Source organism: Oratosquilla oratoria, chromosome 9 (genome assembly GCF_046742065.1).
Source record: "Oratosquilla oratoria isolate Oo_2021 chromosome 9, ASM4674206v1, whole genome shotgun sequence".
Lineage (NCBI taxonomy): Eukaryota > Metazoa > Arthropoda > Malacostraca > Stomatopoda > Squillidae > Oratosquilla > Oratosquilla oratoria.
The window spans coordinates 51,600,056-51,612,555 of NC_134785.1; the positions used below are offsets into that span (position 1 = coordinate 51,600,056).

At 40.0% G+C, this 12,500-nt stretch overlaps 2 protein-coding genes across 5 annotated transcripts in view; both read right to left on the reverse strand.

Moving 5' to 3' along the window:
- Window positions 1–12,500, reverse strand: part of Arms (Ankyrin repeat-rich membrane spanning) — a 661,393-nt gene that overhangs the window by 490,242 nt on the left and 158,651 nt on the right. The window lies entirely within an intron of this gene.
- Window positions 8,983–11,722, reverse strand: LOC143027933 (zinc finger MYM-type protein 1-like). The gene is made up of 2 exons (XM_076189578.1): window positions 10,750–11,722; window positions 8,983–10,621 (listed from the first exon to the last, which is right to left on the reverse strand). Exon 2 carries the CDS (start codon window positions 9,845–9,847, stop codon window positions 9,056–9,058), a length of 792 nt encoding a protein of 263 aa, XP_076045693.1. The 5' UTR covers window positions 9,848–10,621; window positions 10,750–11,722; the 3' UTR covers window positions 8,983–9,055.

The following is a 12,500-nucleotide window of genomic DNA, read 5'->3' on the forward strand; positions in this document are numbered from 1 at the left end:
CATCCCTGTCTACTGCCCACTACCTTCCCCCATGTCTTCGTTCCCTAAATCCTAACCTAAGTCTTCACGGGCATGAAATGGGCGTGAAATGGGCGTAAGGCGTGACGTGGGTGCGGATACGCTTCGATTCGGCAAAAAAAAAAAAAAAAAAATCTTTTGATTGTCACTTCCTCCCGCGTTGGTTGTGTGTTCCTCTTGTCACCCCGCTGACCGCGGAGGCTCTTATCTCCTCCTCCTTCTTCATTACTGCCAGCCCAACCTTGTTCTAGCGACAACACTCTACATACTATACACCAGCGACCTGTAACGTCCTTCCTACTTCCCTGTCCTCTCTTCTCTTCTCATTCTCTCTCTCCCTCTTTATCTCTTCCTAATCTTCTGCACGCCTTAGAGTCCGACAAGGGTAGCCCCTCGCTATCTTCATTCTTAATTTTTCTTTCTTTCTCTCTCTCTCTCTCTCTCCACCTCTCTCCACTTCCTTTGTTCCTGTAAGCTCTCCCCGCTCATCCCCTCAAGCTTCTTTAGAGATTCTGTTCCGGCAGGCGATTTTAAGAAACTACGAAAAGAGACTCCCACTGGACGGGAGTTCTCGACTTGCTGCTTCTTTTCCGGAGATCGAATCCCTTCAAGACCTTTTGGGGGCGAGTCGTCGTGACGATGGGGTCCCTCAGCTTGTTACTATGTACTCGATCTCCCGCCAAAGGTCCTCGGGACCGCCCTCAGGAGCCCGTACCCTGCCCCGCCCCTGCACGCCCATGGAGTAACCTCGTGCACGGCCCACCGTGACGTGAGCACCTACAAAGGGTTATCCAGTATGTGTGTTATGTTATGTATGTATGTATTATGTAAGCATGTATAAAGGATATTTTCTATCATTCCGTTTTTATGGCTTAACATATATATATATATATATATATATATATATATGTATATATATTATATATATACACACATACATATATACATATGTGTATGTATAAATGCGGAACCTTTTTTGCTGTATCTCTGTTGGCCTTTTTGCCTATGAAATATGTAAAAAAAAAAATCGAATTGGATTCTTCTTCGATCTTTCGTTTTTTGGAACGGACCCATGCAGTCATGAAATTTTCTCTTAACCTTTCTTTTGGGGCTTGTGCTGCTCTTGTACACATATAAAAAAAGAAAGAAAAAACTCAAGAAACGCAGCCTCTTCCTCGTGGTCTTCGTCCTTCAGAAGACCTCCTGGTGAGCTCAGCCACCCATGGAGCACCCCCCCCCCTGCCAACCTCACCCTCGTGTCTTACATAAGAGAACGTGGGCGAGTAATCGAGGTTGTCCGTCCGTCCGTATCGGCTGCTGCTGCCGTCTTCTGCGTTGGACCAGCTCTTTATCTTCTTTCATTTTACCCAACCTGTTCTCCATTGAATGTTTTCCTGTTGTTACGATGGTGACTGGTGGTGACTGGTGGTGGTGGTGACGGTGATGAGGGACTGTAAATTACAAGCGTTTCTATCCTCATGTATTGGTCCGGTTATCCGAGGGCTTTATAGTTTTTTAAGTCCCGTTTTCTTGCAGAGTTGTGTAGATATGGTATTGGTGCTCTGTCGCTCTGGATTTGGTGTAGAGCCATTGTTATGTAAGGGAAAGGACGGCAGAGTAAGTGGTTGTTGCAGTACTATGTAAATCAGGGCATTCTATTAGCATGTATGGTATTATGAGAGAAGCTCTACCTTGGCAATCAGGAAGCTTTGTTTTCTGTCATGAAGTACTGAAGTTTATGATAGAAATTCCCTGTTCCAAGGCGTGCTAATGCAGTTTTAAAACGTCTGTTATGTTGATAAGGATGGTTTTTAGGTTTGTTGGGGTTTTGTTCCCACCGTCTTTGCCTCATGTTTAGTGGAAGCGTTGAAAGGAGTGGATGACGCCTTTCGAGTCGCCTTGTCGGCTCGTTCATTGTCGTGGATGCCACCATGAGATAGCACCCGACAGCAGGATACAGATTTAAATCGGGTGATTAGGATGATCCACGAATGGATTTTATGGTCTAATGGGTGGCAGGACTTGAGGATGGGTATTTGTATATTTATTGTACATTTATTTGCGCCTTTTTGTAGGAGAACCAAGATGAATTGTGTATGTTTTTCCCGCTAATTAATCTTGGTGTGAGTTAGTCATGGTCTCGTCTCCAAAGTGAGAGCACGTATTGTCTGTATAGTGCTGTACAATTATTAATTTATTCATACTTAGTGTTTCAATTGCCACCTTTATATCATATTGTCTGAAGGGTACTTCATGAATCTGAAATTATTATACAGAACACAGGGGTTAGGCCTGGCGGAATTGTAGGTAATACGTAGGCCAGCGAGAATGGCGAAGAGCTCGACAGTGAAGATGACGAAGTCGAGGGAAGGGATCCAGGTCTTATTTCAGTTCGGCACATTGCTGTGTAACTTAGTTCTCCGTGGTTACAACGGGAGCCACCGGTGAATACCTTGACATCTGTTGAATGGGCAGAAGATATGTTGAAGAAAGATTCTTGTCAGATGACTTTTTTCTTCTTCTTTTTTTCATGGTAGCTAAGGTAAGGCAAGGACATACTGGAGGAAGGAATCAGGGGACTCTGTTGTTGTGGGAAGGATTTGTGGGCAAGTTCTGGTGTCGAAGGCAGATCTCCCACTCTTTTGCAATGTGGATGGGAACGTGGTGGGTCAAGTTCTTGCTGGGCTGCAGAGTTTTTAACGACGTGCAAGATTGGATTAGCATGGGGTGCTGTTGATGCAGTTGAGATATCCTTGTGGTGTCAGGGCACAATGGTGGCGGTGGTGACGGAATTGGTGATGATAATTGTGGGTGAGGCGTGGGTGTGGGGCTGGGGTGCTTGGGTAGGGGTTTGGTCTTGGAGCGGGTGTAGGTGTTGGGTCTGAGAGATGTCCATTCTATTTCAGTCCCTCAGCTTCTCTTTCTCTCTCTCGTTCTCGCTCTTTCCCTCCTCTTCTTTCTCTCTCCCCTGTTTCTCTTTGTCACCCCTCTTAACCCCCTCCTCTGTTTTTCTCTCTCCCCCTGTTTCTCTCTGCCCCACCTCTTCCCCCCCCCCTCCTCTGTTTTTCTCTCTTTCTCGCTCTCTCCCTCTCCCTCTCTTTGGGACAAGACCCACGTTCGTATACGTGTACGAATATTGTCGTTCTTATAAACTATAGTTTACCATCGCTTCTATCCTTATGGACAATCTCTAGCTAGTAAACAGACCCCTTCGCCATGGCAACGATCTCTGGATTGAATAAAATGGTCTGGTCTTCAAAATAACATGAACAAATGTACAGTTCTCACGGTCAGACTTTGGTTTATGAGTATAAGTATATTTTACGCTTAGATACTGCATCGGTGTCTCTAGATAGTAAAAAATCACTCTTTATTGTTTCTTTCTCTTTCCTTTCTCTCTCTCTCTCTCTCTCTCTTGGCTACCTCCCTTGTAAGGGGGAAATAGCCTTTGGTATATGTATGCATGTTCTCTTCCCCTTTTTTTTTTCTCTTTCTCTCTCTCTCTTGGCAAAATATTTTTCGGGCACTGTCAAATAAGCAAGGCATTTATCCAGTGCCTTATATAACTTTAGAAAAAAAAAAATGAACGACAAACTTTTAGCATGGCAATAATGAATATTTTCATAAAACTTATTTATTCACCCATCTAATTCTTTAGTCACTTATCTATTAATCTATTCTTGCCAAGCAATTATCCATTCTTCTTGCCCCTGTCTTCTTCCTTTCCTTCCCGTTCCTCCTCCTCTTATGTGCTCTCTTCCACCTTCCATGGCCCCCCCCACCCACACTGCGCCCACGGCACAACCAGCCCCTCCCTCCTGCCCTCCATCACCCCCCCACCCACATTGCGCCCACGACCCCATCCGCCCCTCCCTCCCTCCCTCAACCTCCCGTCCCTCCCACTCTTTGTCCATGACCTCTGTTGTCTGAAACCCCACCCTACTCCTCCTCCTCCTCCTTCCCATTCCTCCTTCATCTCTTCCTCCTCCCCTCCTCCATATCTTCCTCCTCCTTTTCCACCCTCCTCCTTCTCCTTTCCATTCCTCCTTCATCTCTTCCTCCTCCTTTCCCTCTTCTTTCCTCCCCTCCTCCTCTTCCTTCCTTCTTTCCCCCTCCTCCTCTTCCTCCTCCTCCTTCCCATTCCTCCTTCATCTCTTCCTCATCCCCTCCTCCTTTCCCTCCTCTTTCATCCCCTCCCTTCCTTCTCTTCCTCCTTCTCCCCATCCATCTCCTTTTCCCCCTCCTCCACTTCCTATTCCTTTTCCCCTCCTCCTCCTCCTCCTCCTCCCCATGCATCTCCTCCCTCCCCCCGCTTAACCCGGAAACCGAAAACCCAATTGCACCTGCACTCAAGGTTACGACCGCAAAGACGCTTACGTAAACTGTCGAAGCATTTTTTGAAGAAGAAAAAGAAGAAGAAGAAGAAGAAGAAGAAGAATCTAACTAGCATAGCAACTGGATGCACCTATGGGAGTTCGTTCTCAGAAAAAAAAAAAAAAAAAAATCTGGCGAGCGTCCAGACGATTTCGCACAGAATAGTCAAAGACGATCTTTCATGATAATTCCCTTGTCTTAGCCAGCCATTTGGCGAATATGAAATTCTTCATAGATCTTATTATGCCTCGCGCCAAGCAATTTTAGTCCATTACGGGTAGGATAGGACTGAAGTTGTTGTGATGGAGTATATTTAACCGGCGCTTCTATATTGTGTCGAAGAGAGTTAGCAAGCTTATGTACAAAGAAAGCACCAGAATCGACAAAAACTTTACTTTTTTGACTTCGTCTCGCAAATGATGACCTCATATACTACGACGTCACTTGTATACAATGACATCACTTGTATAATATGACGTCACGTGTATACTATGACGTCACTTGTATACTATGACGTCACTTGTATACTATGACGTCATTTGTATACTATGACGTCACTTGTATACTATGACGTCACTTGTATACTATGACGTCACTTGTATACCATGACGTCATCGTTAACCTTTGGCCTCCCACAGCGTGGCGTCCTCGGAATAGATTCCTCAGCCTACGAGGATCAACTCGACCTTTGTTGAGAGCCTTTGTAAGCGACCACTGACGGGTATAGGAGCCTTTGTCTCGAGAGACCTAGAGATATCTCCTTTGTTAGTACCTCTAGAGGACTCATTGCGATGCTTATCTCGTGCCTATACCAACTAAGCACCTTTTTTTTATAGACTTGATGGGAGCATGTATGCCCAAATAGATGGTGCTTGTCGCGGTGTTTCCTGAATATCAGCCATGCAAGTTAAACAGTATTCTCACTACTACAGACTTTAACCAAATCTTGTACTGTGAACAACCTAAAAATAAATAAATAAATAAATAAATAAATAAATAAAATCTTAACTGATCGAGAATCCGCTTCTTCCTCAAGGTCTCCACACCTTTATCCTTCACTAAACGCCGCGTCCTAAAACAAACAAGATTCTTTGGTGTTTGGTTAGAAAATGGGGTCCTTTCCTAAGTCGAATAACATCGCCTGATGCTAGCCAGAAGAAAGAATGTAAAGGACACCGGTTCGCCCTTCAGACGAAGACACAGTTCTTTTATTAAGTCCTTATCTGATTTTTTTTTATAACAAAAAAAAAAAAATCTCATCCCTAAGTTGCTATCGAAAGATGCTGTTTTTTTTCGAGTGATAATTATTTCTTGTTATTACTATCATTATCATTATTAATAAATACATACATACATACATACATATATATATATATATATATATATATATATATATATATAAAATGCAGAAAACAGCATCACCTTCAACAAAATATGTTTATTAGAAGACTTGTTGCTTGTCTATACTTTAAATATATATATGAATATATATATATACATATATAAATAAATATTTACTATTATATATATATATATAGTTACTATCATCATGACTCCTTGTTACTCAGAAATGGCGTCTTCTCCAATGTGACTAAAACTACCTGGCGTCACCTCCAGAGGAATGAAGAAGGAATCCTCAGAAGTTGAATAATATCTTTTGGCCTCTGCCGAAGTCAAATTTACTTTTAAAAGTCATCAAGTTCGACGGATCTCGTTCGCCCCTCATCTGTTAGATTAGGTTCGTCAGAGATTAATAAAATCGCTTTACGACAACCAGATTAAAGCAACATTGAGTACTTCTTGGAGGTCGGGGAAGATTTTCTAACCAATTGGAGTAAAACTTCTACCTGGAGTTGGCCTGAATGAAATGTATCAAGTATACCTCAGTACAGAAAGCACCAAAACACTCAAACAAAATTGGGTACAAAAGAACAATAACAAGTTAATAATAGATACAAACATATACCAAAGGCTTTCCCCCCTTACAAAGGAGGTAGCCAAAACAACAAAGGCATAAAAACCACTCCCACCCACTCCATCCCCTACATACTCCACTCCCCTCCACCCTCTTCCCTCCCTCTTATCTTAGCACCTCCTGGATGACGGGTCATCCCTGCATCTCGTCCACTGCCTTGGGTCAGAAGCAGTGCCGCAATACACAGCACATCCACAGCAAGATAAAATTAAATTAAATATTTGATGAAGATAAAAGACGTACTCCAAACCACAGTAACCATTTCCTTTGGAAAAAAAAAAATAATAATGATAAAAAGAATGCTCGAAGCGTCAACACCCTCTTCGTAAAGGCTTCTCATCCATCTTAGAAACGTGTTCTGTTCTCAGCATCTCACCTTGTATCTTACATTATCTGTCATCTTACGATCCTTGATGCATTTCACCCTTTCTCGACTGTACCCCCACCCCCACCACCACCTCCTCTTCGGTCAGATTACCTCAATCGAGTCCTCTACTCTCCATCACTAATATTCTCCAGTTTCTCGACAAAAAGAAAGATTATTTCATCTAACATACTTATCTATTTTTTTTATTAGTTTATCTATTTATTAATTTTTACAAAGTTGTACTTCCCGGACGGTCCCAGCATGTAAATTCGGCTTTATATAAGATACGAGCTCTCATCAAAAGGGGGTAGGGTAGTAATTCGTCGATCACCAGCCAAGCACGTGGTCCAAGGTTATGATGGGGAATCACACAAAGAGGATCAATCACCTAGCAGGAGATCCACAAAATACAGCAACAGTGCACACCCCTCAACCCTCCTCCTCCTCTTCCTCCTCCCTTTAACTCACCCTCTCCCACTCCTCTCCTCCTCTTTCCCCCTCCATTTCACTTGTTTCATCGCCTTCAGCACCCCCTTTTTGGTCACCTTGACCTCTCCTCTTCCTCCTCCCTCCTCCACATTCCTCACCACCCTCAAACAATGCCCCTCCTTCTCCTCTTTCTTTCTTCCCTGTTGTCTGCAGGACATGATTCGGGTCTCGGCTCGGTATTGCCTCAATATTCGTGACTCCAACCTCACTGTAACCCCATTCCCATCAACAATACATGTATATATATATGTATATATTTATATATAAATATATAATATATATATTACATATACATATATATATATATATATATATATATATATATATATATATATAAAAATATATATAGATATATATTATATATTAGTGTGTGTGTATATAGACCTATTATATACATACAGATTATAATATGGAATTATGATCATCAGTCTGGTTATGAAGAAAGGTCCTTACTCTTGCTTTAACGTTTCATTTGGCAATGTCACCTCCATATTTTGTCAATCTGCACAGATATATATATATATATATATATATATATATATATATATATATATTATATATATATATATATTATATATATATTATATACATATACATATACATATATATATACATATACATATATATATATATATATATATATATATATATATATATATATATATATATAGTGTATATATATATATATATTATATATATATATATTATATATATATATATATATTATATATATATACATATATATATATATATATAAATATATATATATATTAATATTATATATTTGTGTATGAGTATATAGACCTATATATATACATACAGATTATAATATGGAATTATGATCATCAGTCTGGTTATGAAGAAAGGTCCTTACTCTTGCTTTAACGTTTCATTTGGCAATGTCACCTCCATATTTTGTCAATCTGCACAGATATATATATATATATATATATATATATATATATATATATATATATATATATATATATATATATACAGGGCCGTTTCTAGCTTTGTGGGGGCCCTAGGCAAGAGGCAGTTAGGGGCCCTCAAAATCATCAATGATGTCTTTATACAACATGTCTTTCCCCACTTCATGGTTGATGCTGATTATTGCAAGACCACTGAGTCGCTCCTGCCCCATAGATGATCTTAAATAGGTCTTGATGAGTTTCAGCTCCGAAAAGCTCCTCTCTGCTGAGGCCACAGTCACAGGCAGAGTACAGGCAATTCTCAGTGCAACCCACAGATTGGGATACAATTCCTCAAAATGTTTTTTTGTGGATAAAGGTGAGGAGCTCAAGAGCAGTCATTTCGTCTGAGGGCAAACTTGGTAAGTGTTTAACTTCCATAGCCAGTTCCTTTCCATCAATGTCACTTTCATTTCCAGAGGTTAATGTCTTGCATAGTTTGTCACACTGGTTGTTCAATGACTGATCATCCAGTTTCTGGAAACTGAGCAGCACTCCAAATTGGTCTCTTACTTCACTCAGAGTTTTAAATCTATCAGTTAAGGATTGAATGGTAGTGTCAACAACAACATTAAAGAATGTTATTTCTAGCCTCTTCATTGCATCTGCAATGGGCTCATCTGCGACCTCATAAGCAAAGTGTCTTTTTGTACTTCTTAATCTCTTTTCTTTGAGTACAGCCTCTACATTCATTTCCTCACACATATCCTTAGCAGAGACTTGAGCTGAAGTGAATCCAATTCTTCTGTAGTTAATCAGAGATGTTTTCTCGTTAGTAAGGAGGTCAATTGCCACATCAAGCTGCATTTTAGGAGACTGCAGGAGCTTACTGACATGGTTCACAATGTGTAGAATGTCATATCATATGACTGTGTAAATGATAAATCGGTATGACCCCACCTCTTCTGCCAGATTTTGGACTTCAACCTTGGTCAGAGGATCAGACACTTCCCTGACCTTCAACAAAGCTTCCCTTATATTAGAGGCCTGATACCGCACAGCTTCTATGCTATTAATACGGCTCTCCCATCTTGTGTCACTCCAGGTCTTGAGTGCAACAGTGACATAATTTTTTAGGATTGCCCATCTTTGTGGTGAGGCTGAAAATAGGTTGTACAGTTTCTGAACAGTGCCGAAATAGCTAGTGGCATCTATTGAAGCTGTTGCTGCATCAGATATCATCAAGTTTAGGGAATGTGCTCCACATGGAACATAGAGTGCACGAGGGTTCTTCTCAAGAAGTCTGGCTTGAACTCCTTTGTTTCTCCCTTTCATGTTGGCACCATTATCATATGATTGTCCTCTGCAATCTTCAAGGAGAATATTCAGTTCCGTCAGTTTCTTTATAATTAGAGATGACAAACCAAGACCTGTTGTTTCAGAAGCTACAAGGAACCCCATAAAATGTTCCTTAATTTCTGGTTTCTTATCCATTTTGACAGTCCTTATGACGACTGACATCTGTTCTTGATGGCTTACATCGGGAGTACAGTCCAAAATAATTGAATAATATTTGGACTGTTTAACTTCAGTCACCATTGTGTCCATTATTTTAGTACTGATTGAAGCAATAAGTTCATTTTGGATGATATTTCCAAGGTAGCTGGAATGACTGAACTGGCTATTCTCAACACGCTCAATGTGCTGCTTCATGACAGAATCAAATTTAGCAAGCAGCTCCACCTCTTTTAGAAAATTCCCATTATTCTGCTGGTGTAACGTGTTTGATGAACCTCTGAATGCAAGATTTTCTCGGCTAAGGATTGAATAATGGCGATTAAGCGAGTCAGGACATCTCTCCAGCGCCTCTTTTCAGCCTCCAATAGTGTTCTTTCAGCTTGGTCTATTGTCTTTCCAGTTTGCAAACGGAGTTGTAAATCTTTCCAGGTTGCCATGTGCGCTATGTGTGCTGGACTGCTTTCATGACTTTTCAAAAGTGTGCCTATGTTTTTCCAGTCTGTCAGTCCTTCTGTCACTAACTTTTGTTCTTTGGTTGAAAATAATTTACAACAAAAGCAATAGAGAGCATTTTTTGTTTTTGAGTAGATAAGCCAAGTCCGCTTCATCTTTTCTCCATTAACCAATGTTCTACAAAAATAATGATAATGAAAACTTCTTCTGTCTTCTTTTTTGGGAAATGTGAAATCAGAACTAATCTGAAATGGCCCTCTACCTACTGCATCCGTTCTAAATGCATCAGGCAGAATGGTTGGCCAGTTAGTAGCATCTAGTGGTTTAGAATAAATAGGAGGCTGCTCAGAAGTAGATGATGTCTTCTGTGGTTCTGGAGAATGTGGTGGTCTTGGTGGCAGTACAGCTTCCTGGACGATCCTGATGAATGTGATGGCACTGGAGCATCCTGTTCAGGAAGTTCAGAAAATTCCTCTGGCTTGCTGTCTGGAGCTCCAATATATTTTAGAATTGATCCTGCAAAATTACAAATTTCCTTAGATGATTAGGCGTTAGTCTAAAATAATACTCACCATTCAGAAAACATAATAAAACCAAACTTTAATATGTTTCGTTAAATTATTGAATAAATGATAATGAATTACCTTTTTCTTTTGACAATTTTTCTTCGTCAAGTTTCTTTTTCTTTCGTTTCTCTGCTCCACTGAGATAAATTCGTTTTGATGCCATTACGGGAATGATGATTGGCGAGTCTTAGAGTCTAATGTAGGCCTAGCACAGAAATCTGTTAAGTGTAAACCTTATAAATACATGGAATCAATTTTACATACATGATATTCGAGTAGAATAAATATGATTATTTTTATCAGTGTAGGCCTAACACAGATATCTTTAAAGTGTAAACCTTTTAAATACCCCTTAATAAAAATAATTCTACATACACGAAATTCGGGTAGACCTGAAAGGTGAACAGATGGGTGATTGTTGAGCCTATGGTTATCTTAATATTATATACGAACTAGAGAAACGGACCACACGACAAACGGAATAGAATTCATGTATTTCTGTCACTTCCTTTTGAGCTAACCTCGGTCCTGCCATCTAGTGTTTTTTTTTTCTTTCTTTTTTCATTAGGTAGGTGAAGTGAGAAAATAAATAATCATAATTTTGATAATAAAGAAATAAGCGAATAAATGAATAAGGGATTGGATAAAATATCGATACAAAATAAACAAAATTGAACATATGAACATATATGAACATTGAATATTGAAAAAGGTGGAAAAAGTAAACATTCCATAGAATACAAAACTTTCCTATTGTGCATACAAATATAATAAAAGGAATTCCAACTTACAGTCACAGAACACACAAACTTACAAATTTACACTATCAGAAGCTAAGCATGAAGCGACCAAAGAGTAAACAAGAACGCTGGTGATGCCAATTCCAGTGACAAATAAAGCCAAACAATTGGACAAAGAATAGTAAGCTAATGGCCAAAAAGAGTTTGTAATCAACAATTAATAACATCTGTAGCCATAAGCCCTAGCTTAGTGAACACATAAATGAATAAATAAAGCCAATTAATGCTTACCATATTATATCATTAGATTAGATAAGATGTAGGTGATTTTTAACACGATAGTATTTTTAGTAGACGATCAAAACATTTCAAACAATAACAAACACTGCAAGAGGCGTGTTGTTTATTTGCGTCGGCGGGCGGGAGAGGCACAGGCTCATATTTGACCTTCGGTAACGTTACCTAGCCATTGGGCCGGCCGGGGGCCCCCTGGTAGGTTGGGGGCCTTAGGCAATCGCCTATACCGCCTATAGCTAGAAACGGCCCTGTATATATATATATATATATACACACACTTGTGTGTGTGCGTGAGTGTATGTGTTTACATGTTTGTACGTTTACCTAGTTTTATTATATATATTTGGATGTGGATGTGTCCTCTCTATGCCTCCTCTTACAAAACGTTCTCTTCAATTGATTTTTGTTGTTGCTCTGAGCTCTCTTCCAGGAGGGAAATAGCTGTTGATCACGAGTCCAACACATGATCCAAGACCATGGTGAATGCACGCATACGCACACACATACTTGAGGGTATGGTAAAAAAAATAGCGAATAGGAAACGGGACCCGACGAGCGTTGTTCCTTTCCTGTATACTACAATTAGCTAAACACACACACACACACACTCTCTCTCTCTCTCTCTCTCTTTGTCCAGCTTATTCCTACAAAATTCAAAGATCTCTTTAGGAAAATGGTGCTTTTTTAAAGCTCCTTTTTATCGATCTTTCATCCGATATAGCCCATCTGCTTTCTCAATTTCCTTTATACAGTCTTCTGATTTGAATATCAATACCCAATCACAAATCACCT